Here is a 12,822-nt window from a genome sequence, read left to right on the forward strand (position 1 = left end):
GGTACCAAAAAAAAAAAAAAGGCCACAGACCAAAGCCCCCAAAACTAACTGTTTCCAGGACATGCCACGCTCTGCCCTCTGGACCCCAGCACTGCAGGGTCTTTCAGCCTGGGCAGTAACTGAAGACCCTCCCTCACCCCTCACCCCCCACCCCCGTCCCTGAGTAGGCACTTCACCCCCGCACCTATGAGTGAGAGACACAAGAAAGGCTTGGAGGAATCTGGGCCGACCACGGTGGCCCTCAAGGCCTGGCCAATCTGGAACTTCTTATCTGGATGTTTCAGAACCTAGAAGGATAAAAAAAATACCTGATACTTCAAGGAGGGTCCATCACCCATCCAAAACCACGACATTTAAGTCTCCCCAGCCCACCCTGAGTAAGTGCAGAGTTCCTGAGCCACTGGGAGCGCACACAGTCCAACTTGGGGGGTCTCCTCTCAGGGACCCATGCACACTGACCTTGAAGCTGAGAGATGTGAGCAACAAAGGAATTCTCCCCCGGATGTCCGGTGCAATCTCCACTTCAAGCCATTTCTTAACCACATTGTACTAGGGGGGAAAACCAGGAATGATGGGATAGGGCAGATACGAGCACGCTTCCTTTTCCTCTATTAAAATCAACCCTCCTAAAACCACAAGACTGAGAAGGCCCTAATTGCACACAAGGGGCAGGAATCTCACCACTCCTCTGGCCTCGGCCCCCAGGGTCACCTGAGTGGTGGCTAGCCGGGCAGAACACACTTCCCTCTGGAGACTCCTCACAAGTGAGGAGGACTTCGGAGCCATCCTCTTGGGGCCAATCCACCCCATCAACCTCTTCCCAATACCAGTGTGCCCACCCTCCAGGGCCAACACTTTATTTCTACATCTTTTTGGTGGTGGTGGTGGTGGTGCTGGGGATGGAACCCAGGGCTTCATGCATGCTACAAGTACTCTACCACTAAGCTACAACCTCAGCTCTTTTTCGCAAATTAAAATTTGAGATAGGGTCCTGCTAAGTTTACCAGGCTGGCCTCAAGCTTACAGCTCTCCTGCCTCACCCTCCCTGTAGCTGTGGTTACAGGTGTGTGCTCATTAGCCTTTGACTATTCAACACTCAGTGTCCTGCTCTAAACCCAGACCTCAATTTCCAAGTCAGTACAATAAACACTTCAGAAGCCACTGTGCACACAGCACCGCAATGATAAACAAAAGCCAGGCCCTACCTCCCAGGGACACAGTCTAAATCTTACATCGAATGAGTATGCAAATAATCAGAAGTAAAGCCTGGCACACAAATACCAGGACAGCTCACAGTTGGCCAAGTGCCCGGTGCCGAACCCTGGAGAGGTCCGGAACAGGATAGGGTACTCAGGCGTGAATGAAGAGAGGAGGTTGTCAGTGACTGGTGCACAAGGTGGGAGAGGCGGACAGGCTACTCTACGGCACTCAGGCCAAGGGATGGAGCACAGGGACCTGTTCAGAGACGTGTGTGGGACAGCAAGGCAAGGGTAACGTCCCTCAAGGCCAAGGCAACACACTCCCACCGCTCTCCTCCTCAGGAGGGTTCGACCCAGGTCCGAACACACAACCCTGCACCCGATGAACACTGCTCTGCACCAGTTAGTTTATGAAAAACAAGAATCTAAACCAGTCCCATACTTATTTTACAGCTCACCCTGTGACCCTCCTTTCCGCTTGCACAATTAATCTATGAACATGTTGAACTGCGAGCTGCCTGTTAACTGTTTCGAGAGCCAAATTTAGTTCCCCATTAGATCAGAAATTTTCTAGGAGCAAAGGCCACATGGTAACTCCAATAAGCTCGGCGTGGCAGCGACATGGAATCCGAGGCGCAGCCCTAATGGCCTTGGTCACAGCTTTGCCCCTCTTCTTCTCTAAGGACCAGGGGCCACTTACCTTCTTTAAGAAGCAAGTCACAGTCTGACCAGCCCGGTACTGCTGAATCTTCTCCACAGGGCTGGCTGAGTAAGTGTTCAGCACGGTGTGGCCATCCTTCTCCAGCTCACTGTCCACAGAGAGGCAGCGAAGGATCAGCAACCTCTGAACAAGGGTTCTAGGCTGACACCATCGCCCCCAGGTGGCCGTGGTGGCCCGTACAGGACCCTCGCTCCACAGCACTGACCAGAGCTTTTCCACACCTCTCACCCAGGTATGAGCCAGCTGTGAGGTAGCTCATGATAATCTCTACAAGCTCTAAGAAATAAAACAGTTTTGCTTCTTTTGTAATACTTTGGCACTTGCTTCAGTTTGCAAAACTGCTTGGAGAAATAATTTCTCACTTAACCTGAACAGAATCTCATGAGTAAACTGGGCAGGGTGGATATTAAACTCACTGAAAAACCAGAGCTCCGGTCCCCTACCACCTGCCATGAGCAAACAGGGGCAGGTAATCTGGAAGTTACAGTCCACAAATCACCTCCACAAGACAGAAATGCTACTTCTGCTTAGAGGTCAAATAATTTCTAAACTAAGGCAAAACTTGTCAATAAAATGGTAAAAAAGGTAAAACATGTCTGAGTGTGGTGGGACACATGTAAGTGCAGCCTTCTGGTAGGCTGAGGCAGGAGGATTCCAAGTTTGAGCTCATGTTGCACAAGTTAATGAGATCAATTCAAAATAAGAAAGAAAAAATGGGCTGGGGATGTAGCTGTGGGCAAAGAAGTGGTAGGAGCAAAAACAGATCTCCTCTGGAAATCACACCCTCCCTAGGTGCACTGCCCAGCCTGGATGGGCCCTGGGCGGACCCAGCACAGCTCTCCTCGTGGCCGTGCACAGACGCCTTCTGTCACTAATGGCCAACCAATTCCAAGACACTGCATTCTTCTCGTACTCTATTTTGAGACAGGGTCTCATTATGATGCACAGGATGGCCTCAAACTTGAGATCTTCCTGCCTCGGCCTCCTAAATTGTTGGATGACAGGCATGCACCAGCACACCCAGCCTTCAATCATGGAGGAAGCAGGAGCACACAGGCACACGGATCAAAATGCCTAAGAGGGCTGGGGATTTAGCTCAGTGGCACCGTGTGTGCCTGGCAAGTGCAAGGTCGTAGGTTCAATCCCTGGTACCAAAAATGCTTAAGAGCCCCTGAGAAAAAGAACCCGAAAAATGGGACACAACACGACCCGGAACTCCAGCCTCTCACGGAGAATCCACCAGAATAGGACCTAGCTTCTTACCACTAAGCAGTACGTGATCCCAAAAGAATGGGCCTTCTTGGCTCTGTGCTTATTAGGGAATTACTCGAAGTGGAAAACTGGGTTGGGGCAGAAATGTTTCCTTGTGTTACATGCTAACCAATGGGACTACAAGCCGTCTCCAAATCGATACATAGCTCTCACATTAGCGGCCGTGTAACCTTCTCGTTAGCCCTGGGAGCCTGCGTAACTGTGCACCCAGGAGGGTGGGTGGCGCTCAGCAGTGGAGTAAGGCCTCGGAGTCACCCCTAGTACTGGAAAAACAAAAGCGAAACCAGCAAGCAGAAGAGTGGAGCCCAACACGCGTTCTTCCTGCAGACTGCTGCCTGGTGACTGGAAGCTGGGCTGGCGTCTCAACTCACGCAGAGGCTGGCACTCCGCAAAAGGGGGGCGCAGGTAGGGGCGAGTGATGCCATGAAGTAGGGGACCCGGTTTGGCTAAGACCATTTTCCTGCCTACCAGGGATATAAGGTGACTCGGACAGTGAGAGGCAACAGCGGACCTCACACCACCAGACTGGAGATGAGAATTCGGGATTCCGGATTGCAAAGCCCATGAGGTCTCTTCCCGTGAGATCCCACTGGGGCCCCTCACCTTGGCCGAACACTCAGCTCCGGGACGGTTCGAATGAATCTAGGGTGACTTATTGGGAGGAACCTGCAGAAACAAACAAGGCAACGCGCTTTTCTTATTTGTTGTGAGAGAGGGACCGCACATCAGGACTTCTCTCCACTCCCCGCAGCAAGCTTACAAACACCACCTCCTGCACCAGGAACCACCCAGGGGAACCATGAGAGCTCTGGTCTCACCCCGCACACGGGAGAGGGGCAGAAGCTGGCTTGTCTACTCTCTCAGGATCATCTTAGCAGACCTTGAAAAGCACCTTCCTCACATACCATATACTCCTCCATTATAGAAACAAGGAAACAGGACTAGGGAAGAATAAATGACTGCGGGAATTCCACAACTAGTGCCTGAAATTAACATGCAAACTACTGCTCAGCCTTGGAACTTTTTGTTTTTGCTTTTTTTGTTACACCAAGGATTTCTGCTATAATAACACATGGCGTAACAGATTTAAAGTGAGTATAACTAAGCCGGGCAATGGAGGACAGTCTATGACAACCTCTGCCACATGTGGAGCAATGGCTATGAACCAGGCAATCTCCCAGGCACCTAACACTTGTTCCCTCTCAGTCCTCCCATCAGCTGCAAGGCAGGCACTGCCGTTACTCTCACTTTCCAAGTTCAGAAAATAAAAACTGGGGCGTGGTGGCGCACGCCTGTAATCCCAGCACTTGGGAGGCTGAGGCAGGAGGATCACTGTGAGTTCAAGGCCAGCCTGGGCTACATAGTGAGATCCTATCTCAAAAAAACAGACAGAGACAGAGAGACAGACAGAGAGACAGAGACAGAGAGAACACACAAAATTCAGAGAATGAAAAGGCTACAAGTAGGCAGGGGATGCAGCTCAGCAGCACGGTGCCTGCCTGGCAAGTGCAAGACCCTGGGTCTAATTCCTGGTACCAAAAAAACCAGAAAAAAGCTACAAGCGCACCACCACCTGGAATTCCACTTGTGCTCTTAACCACTACACCATGTTTTTAGGAAGTCAGGCTAACAGACTCTCGAGTGCCTTTTGAAAACTCCAAGAGAAGCAGACTCACGTCACCCTGGGACCCGCGAGGGTGCTCCTCCTCCCAATCCTAACAACCCTCCACGGCCAGTGGCCAGCGGCCAGTCCGGCCTGAGCCTCCGTACTTAAACGTCTTCACGTCTCGCCCGCCGATCACTCGCGCTGTCACCGTCTTCCCGACCTTCAGCGTGGCAGTGGGAGCGGCGCCCTCGGGAACCTCATCCAGGACGTGGGAGGCGTGGACGCAGCCCATCACGCCATCCTCCAAGGTCACAACCACATGGGTTGGCTTAACAGACTTCACCGTCCCGGTGACCACATCCCCAATGGCCAGCCCGTGCTTCTTTCTAGGCCCTGCTGCCAGAGCTGGGTCGGCCCCCTCACCCTCGTCCCCCATCTCCGAGTCCTTGCAGGGCTGTCTCAGGACCCTCCTGGCAGCCGGCCCCTCGACAGCCAAGAGAAGACCAGTCACTCCCGGCTCCGCAGTCTTGAGGACCAGGCAGACGCTCTGTCCCACCTGCAACTTCTCCGAGTCAAAGCGGAATGTGTCGTTGAGGTGAGAGGCCAGGGAGAAGGCCACCAGATGGCCAGTCTCCCCCACGGAGGCCACCGCGAAGGACTCCTCCAAGTGCTGCACAGTGGCCTGGTGTACGCTGCCTTTCTTCAGCTGCAAGAGAGGAACCCAGGCTCGCTGTCCTTACAGAGCGGTCAGCACTGCTGGCCCCAGGGACAGGACGGCCGGGAGCCGCCCTCGGGAGTACAGGACTGAGCCGGCCGCCCCCAGACAGCCTTCCTCCCACACGCAACTCTCAGCGGCCATCAGAAGCACCTCAAGCTAGTTTCTGCTATGAACCCAGACTCCTGTGCCCTACCCTAGAGTTCTAAGTTATTTGAGTGATTCTGAAGGACAGCCAGGGACTCGTACCGGCTCTCTAACCCTAAGACACTGCGGGTCCTGATAGTCCTGCAGCTCTCCTCCCACAGCATGCACCCCTTTCATGCTTCAGATCTCCAGTCCCCCAGTGTCCTGTCTGGAGGCATGGCCTGGAAGTGGTATTCTCGGCCCCAGCTGCCCCTCTTCCTGGCTGCCCTGGGGACCTATTCCTCCACCAGGCCCCTCTGCCCCCTGGTTCCTGCTTAGAGCCAGCTGACCATGGACTGAATTGTGAGCCACAGTAAACCTCTGCTCCTTTAAGGTGTGGTGCTCCACATCCATACCAGTCATTACTGAGAGATCCACCGTTAGTTAGCACCCAGCTGACTTTCCTCAAAACTCAAGCTGTGGAGGACCAGGGATTTAGCTCAGTGGTTCCACCGCCTGCCTGGCAAGCTAAGGACCTGAGTTCAATCCCCAGTACCAAAAAAAACAACAACAAAAAAAACAAAACTCAAGCTGTGGCTACGGCTGAGTTCCACTGAATAACAAAGTGCTCTAGTGCCCTGCTAGAAAACTGAGGGAAGGGGGCCAGGGATTTAGCTCAGTGGTGCTGCCGCCTGCCTCGAAAGCACAAGGTCCTGAGTTCGATCCCCAGTACAAAAAAAGAAAAAACAAAACAAACAAAAGTTTGAAAACCTCAAGTTTGAAAACTCCAGGGAAGTCTGAACAGGTGCAGTGGTGCATTCTGGTAATCTCAGCACTTGGGAGGCTGAGGCAGGAGGACTGCCTTGAGTTCAAGGTCAGTCAGGGCTACATAGCGAGTTCAAGGCCAGCCCGAACTGCTGAGCATGACCCGCCCCCCAATACTGCAAGCAACTCAAGGTTAAAGACTGTATCTAGATAATTCCTTGTAGCATACTCCCTGACATTCCAGTGAGTACAAATACAGGTTTTATATATATATGGGCAAGTGCAGGTTGAATACTCAATCTGAAAATTAAAATCCTCAATGTTCTGAAATCCAAATTTTATCAAAAGCCATATTGGCAATCAAAGTTTCTGATTTTGAAGCATCTCAGATTTTGGATTTTTGGATTAAGGATGTTAACCAGTAAAATCAATGCCATTATTTCAAAACAAGAAAAACTCCAAAATCTGAAACATTTCTGGTCAAGCCCTGGGAATGAAAAACACTCAAAGTTGTGCATGGTGCCCCATGCCTATAATACCAGTACTTGGGAAGCTGAGGCAGGAGGATCACGAGTTTAAGGCCACCCTGGACTATAACAAGACCCTGTCTCAAAGAGGGAGAGAAGAGACAGAAACACAGAGAGAGAGAGAGAGAGAGAGAGAGAGAGAGAGAGAGAGGCAGACACTCAACATTCACACTTATCACCACAGAAAAATACTTTTTTCCAGCTTGATACAAGGTCTTAGCATGCAGCCCAGGTTGTTCCTGAACTCATGGTGGGGGTCCTCCTGCCTCTGCCTCCCAAGTGCTGGGATTGTAAGTATGCACCAACCACACTTGGTGAAAAATAATGATTTTGGGATTTCCCCCAAAACTCACTCAAGTCACACCAAAATGTACAGCAGTAGGGTGTGGATGTGCTGCTTACATGTCAGAACTAACCACAGACCTGTTCTGCTTCCTTCACAGGACAGATTTCTATAACCAAATCAGTTTCCACCATTTCCTACATGTATTTCAAATATAAAACCAAATTCTCTAACATATCAAAGACTTAGTGACAGCCCTCCTGGAAACCATCAGACAGACGGACAGATGGATGGACGGAGCTGGTCTCTGCTCCCTGTGACTGGGCTCTCGCTACACCCTAATGTGCACAGTCCATTAATAATGAGCTCAGGCGCTCATTTATGTTCCTGCTGGGTCCTAAAGAGAGCAACTCTCTACTGTGTCACCTGAACCATGCCAGGCCAAGAGGTAAAAGCAGGAAATGTCACACCCAGATCCAGGCCACCTCCCACCGCCAGGCTCCTGGGTCAGCACCTCAACGGCAGAGCAGTGTTGAAGGTGAGATGTGAAACCATGGAAATACTGAAGTCCCACGTAAGCTTACCTTCCAAGCTTTTCTATTCACTAACTCCTTGCGGAGGGACACATGGACCTCTAATCCCAACATGTCAACATAGAGGATGACAGCCTTCTTCTTCTGCCCAGATTCCACCTCCTGCCCTGCAGCACAGAACCAAACACAGCGGGGCCATTATCGTGGAGCAGGGTGAAGGCAGGATAGCACTTTTCCTGGGCCCCAAAGACCCCAAACACCAAGAACTGCCAGCCAGACCTGGGGGAAGCCAGGTCCGGGTGGGACCTAATTTACACGATCTAACATATAAACTGTAACACACGATTCACACCTAAGCCTTCATTAGAAGCTGTCAACGTCCTGTGCAGTCACACACGACAGGCACGCCAAGAGCTCGACTGAGTCAGCGCGTCCCCGCATCTGTGCCCTGAGGCAGAGGGAGCAGAGGGCCAGGATAGAAGCACCTACCTGCTCGATGGTATCTGCTGGCCCTCAGGACCAGGTCTCGAACTGGAGCCCCGGTGAACACCACAGAACCGTCCTCCGACACTTCCTGCACCACTAGGTTCAGGACCATTCCCGGGGTCATCTCGGCCAGGGCCTGGACCAGCACAGAGTCTGCCAAGACCCAAGGGAGCTCGGGGTAAGGCCAAACAGCACACTGGCTGCTCTCTGCCCTGGGGACGTGCTGTCACCACAGAGGGCAGTGGAAGACTCACCACTGACGAGGAAAAGAGACTTGGCAAAAACGTCCAATATCCTTGAAAGCTTTTTTGAGACAGGGTCTCACTGTGTAGCCCAGGTTGGCCTCAGACTCACGCTGCCCTGCCTTGGCCACTGCCACAGGCAGGGGTATATCTGTGCCCTTGCTAATCGTGCCCGGCCCTGATGATGACATTAGCTAACAAGGAGTAGGAACACAAGTTTTCCTTTGGTTTGCAGACCTTCTTTCTACTCTCTCAGGCCTCGTATTCACAAATGCCACTAGGGTCCCAACAATCCTACAAAACGGTTCTCAGCCTATGAGCAACAGGCTATTTCCCCTCCATTCACTCAAGTATTTTATCACCCACTAGGTACTCGCTGAAAAAAGCAACGAAAAGTGAAGAGGCAAGTGAATCCAAAACACACACAAACCCAAGGCTGCAGAAAGAACTACGGACATTTTGGTTCTGGACTGGCAGGCGGGACGAGGGGGGCTTCCGAGGTGTCTACCGTGACCTTTATCTGTGGGTGGCACACAGGAGTGTTCCTCTGATAAGCAATTACCTGCCTGCCACTTAGTGGTTTACGGAGGTCATACTTACACTACGCTACAAGTCTGTGATGCCAGGTGTGGTGGCAACCAACAGCAATCCCCACACTCTGGGAGGCTAAGGCAGGAGGTTGCAAGTTTGATCCCAGCTTGGAAAAGTTAAGAGACTCATCTCAAAATTACAAAACAAAAAGGGCTGGGGATGTAGCTCAGTGCAAAGGCACTGGGTTCAACTGCCAGTACCGTATACAAAAAAGGTTTGCCAAACCAGGTGTGATAGTGGCCACCTGTAGTCCAGCTACTGGGGAGGCTGAGGCAGGAGGATCCCCTGAACCAGGAATTCAGGGCCAGCCTGGGCAAAAGTAAGACCCCACACAAACACCCAAAAACTGTAGCATTTCTCAGGCACTGAAAGCCCCACGGCTCACCCTAACAGTGGGTATGGCTGCAGTGCAGACAGCCCTGCTGCCTCCTCGCTGCCCCGCCCCTACCTCGGCTGCTCATGAGGCTGCGCACGCCCTGCAACTCCTCCAGGCACTGGCTCAGGAGCAGCAGGCTGCCACTCGCCGGGCCTCCCAGCCTGCAGTCTGAGAGCCGCAGCGACAGCAGCATCCGCTGCTTCTCCTCGTCCACGTTGGTCACCTTCGCCACCACTGTCTGCCCCTCGACAAAGTGGTCACTCGGGTTCGTCACAAACTTGTCACTCATGATCTGAAGAGGGGCAGAAATGGGGAAAGGGAAGGAAGTGCACTAAGACAGCCCACTTAATATGCTCAGAAACGGGCAGAGGGGTAGGGACCGAGGGGCCCAGGAGGATCCCCGGGCCCTCTGAGCCCAGCTCCACTCCCCGCCAGACCTCAGAGGCGAGGTCCCAGCTGCCCAGCCGAGGAGGCACACCCAGCCAGCAAGCCGGAAGACCACATGGTCTGTCTCTGAACCCCAGAGGCAACCCTCTGCCCTCTCGGTGCGTGCTTCTGCCCCCCGACCCCATTTAGGGTTTTCCAGGCAGAAGATGAAGTAGTAAGATTTTTCCGGGCGAAACACCAGGGAGCCAGGCCGATGGGAGGGAAGCAGCAGTTAGGAAGGGTCTGTGGCAGGAATCAGCGCTGTGGCATACACTCGGGGTCATCGAGCTCTCCACCTAGGTCTCGGCTTACTCAGCATTAAGGGCTCCAACTATGGGACTGTGAGGGTCTCTTTTCATGTGAATTCACAACTCAAAGACGTGGCGGAGGGAATACCAACTTCAAGGATATTCTGGTGCCTTCAAAAGCCCAAAAGGCTGCAAAACCTAAACAAGGCTGCTCAGGAAAACCTATTTCCAAGCCTGGACATGCTGAGTATAACACAGCTCGGCCTTCTTCACACGGGAGACTCCCTGCCTGCCTCCCTCAAAGCTGCTGTGTGGGGAGGAGCAGCCTACACTCAGGTCCTCTTCTCCTCTGCGGGGCCTCTACGCTGGGCAAACCCAAACTTCAAACCATCGAACACCCTGTTCCCTCCACCCCTCAGGCTCTAGGAGCCTGCAAGATCCTTCTGCACGGGGTAGACTTACTGCTTTGGGAGCCAGCCCACTCAGACCAGAGGGGAACTGGACAAACACACCATAGTCCTTGATGCTCTTCACAAAACCAACAAGCAGCATTCCCGGCTGGATTTCTGAGAAGCTCTTGGGATCCTGGCCGGCTTCTACTGAGGAGACCAAAGCTGGCTTCCTACAGAGTAGCTAATGGCACTTCATCAAGGAATGTTCCAGAAAGGACAGATGCAATGTCCATCTCCCGACTTTCCACCCTCTGCTCCTACACCGAGCCCATGTGGGGTCAGCACCACCAACATCCAGGGCTCCTGAGAAGCCAAATTCTCCAGGCCAACCGAGCCAGCCTGCTGAACCGGCACCTCCAGGGGGCTAGCCACTCCTGTCAGCAAGACCCTGGGGCTCCTGACACGCTACCACCTGACAGCCACTGTGTGCCCTCTCCTGGCTGACGCAGCCCCGTCACTGCGGGGAACCACGGGGGATGGCCTGGGACCACATGGACACCAGTGCACCCCGCTTTACCTCCTCAGCCACTGTACAGAGATTTTATTTTACATTCCTTGAGAAGCAGTGTGTCTTCCTTCAAAGCAGCCACACAAATACCAAAGGGAGTATTTCTGAGTCCCATGTCCCCAAGAGTCAGTGGGGCAGGGAAAAAAGCACAGAACCCCCATGCCAGTCTTCTAAATAGAAGAGGGGGAAGGAGGACAGCAGCCACCTTATGAACTGTCCCACCCTGGGGCGCACACCGAATGCTGCCAGATGCGCACGGCCCTGGACGACCCCACTGGGTGCCACCCTAGCTCCTCCCCGGCCCCTAGGCTCCTCTCCTCCATGTCCTTCCAGGCTCCCAACCTGACCACCAGGTCCCTCTGCTGCACATTCCTTCAGGCCTGCTCTCACTTTGCACATGCAGGTGTGGTCACTGGCTGGTCTCGAGGAATTTCTCAGGGCAAATGGCTTTTTCCTGTGCTGTTTCCAAGTGAAAGCGGAGTTTGGCACAGAATTTCCCACCCAAGGCCCTGGCCGGATGACAGTCAAGGATACAACCTGTCTCTCGCTCTGGCTCAGACACAGCACCCGGTGAAGTGTGTCACCTGCCTGCAGCCAGCGGTGCACCAGTGGGCCATTGGCGACGTGGTCTGACAGGTGAGGGGTGGGGAGGAAAGCAGGGATGTTGTGGGGCAGCACAGCCACCTGCAGCCCATCTTTGGTCTTCTCCAAAACCTTCACATCCACCAACTGCTCAGGAAACAGAAAGACAAACACTTGTTCTGCCACAGGCAGCAATCCAGCCTGCATCAGGGAGAACGCAGAGGCACCAAGGCCCGGCACCAGGGCCCTCGAGAGGCCGCGAGCAGAGAGCAGCTTCCCCCCAACCCCGACAACCCTCACCAGGCCTCTCTGTGGGCTCCTGGCCAGTGTCTCCACTAGGTGCCAGGGGAAAAGGAACCGCAGGCTGGCCAAGCAGCCAGAGCAGGCAGCAGCACCATGCTGCAAAGCCGGGACTCCCCTTTCAGATCAGCTTCCGTGTGCTCTGACCCACAGCAGAGAAGGTACTCGAGGTCCCCTCAGGAGCCCCACCCCGCTTTCCCCTCCACAGGCTCCAGGACTCCACTCTGCATCTCAGGGGCACCTGCTCTCTGACACTGTGAGGCTGGGAGACTTGTCTGGGGGAGCCCAGGTACCTGCCCAACACCAACATCTTTTCTTTTCTTCTGACCACATCCCACACGCTCATTCTTTGGCTCTGGATCACTCAACAGCTTGAAGGATAAGAGCATCCTTTCTTTGGCTGGCTCACAGTTCAGTACAGCAACCTTCACCACCTGGCAAGAAACCACACCAGCTTGGCCACCTCGGCCAGCAGCAGCCTCAAGGGCGCTGGACCTGCTGCCTCCACCAGCGCTGCGGGGCCCTGAAAGATCTTCTCAGACCTCAAATCAGATCAGAAGACAATGGAAAGAGGTGCGGACACCACACAGGGCTCCGCAAGCCAGTCTTCTGATAAAAGACATGAATTTTTTTTTTTGGTGTAATCCCAAGTTTTAAAAAGTTAAGTTTTGGGAGGAAGGCGAGAAGGAGTAATAAGAACTGATGTGCTGTGTGCACGCACCAACTCCCCACGAAGAGTGTATCAGTATGTACTGCGAATACACGCTAATTCACTTTTTTAGGCATGAAAATCCCAGCACCAACAACAGTGGTCTCGGGGCAATTTCTGATGTGAGGCACAGTACTTCACCGGAGGTAAGGGTG

At 53.2% G+C, this 12,822-nt stretch overlaps 1 protein-coding gene across 5 annotated transcripts in view; it reads right to left on the reverse strand.

Moving 5' to 3' along the window:
• Positions 1–12,822, reverse strand: part of Pdcd11 (programmed cell death 11) — a 41,112-nt gene that overhangs the window by 12,166 nt on the left and 16,124 nt on the right. For all 5 annotated transcript variants that reach the window (XM_021245605.2, XM_087185735.1, XM_087185733.1 and 2 more), the window contains 11 exons: positions 12,252–12,392; positions 11,611–11,805; positions 10,579–10,749; positions 9,515–9,734; positions 8,237–8,386; positions 7,799–7,914; positions 4,963–5,504; positions 3,796–3,858; positions 1,900–2,008; positions 460–549; positions 185–287 (listed from right to left, as the gene is read on the reverse strand). In XM_021245605.2, coding sequence (XP_021101264.2) covers positions 185–287; positions 460–549; positions 1,900–2,008; positions 3,796–3,858; positions 4,963–5,504; positions 7,799–7,914; positions 8,237–8,386; positions 9,515–9,734; positions 10,579–10,749; positions 11,611–11,805; positions 12,252–12,392 — 1,900 coding nt within the window. The remainder of the gene's footprint in view (positions 1–184; positions 288–459; positions 550–1,899; positions 2,009–3,795; positions 3,859–4,962; positions 5,505–7,798; positions 7,915–8,236; positions 8,387–9,514; positions 9,735–10,578; positions 10,750–11,610; positions 11,806–12,251; positions 12,393–12,822) is intronic.

This window comes from Heterocephalus glaber, unplaced genomic scaffold (assembly GCF_053883595.1).
Source record: "Heterocephalus glaber isolate CG9 unplaced genomic scaffold, H.glaber_assembly_v1.0 deba00001498, whole genome shotgun sequence".
Classification (NCBI taxonomy): Eukaryota; Metazoa; Chordata; class Mammalia; order Rodentia; family Bathyergidae; genus Heterocephalus; species Heterocephalus glaber.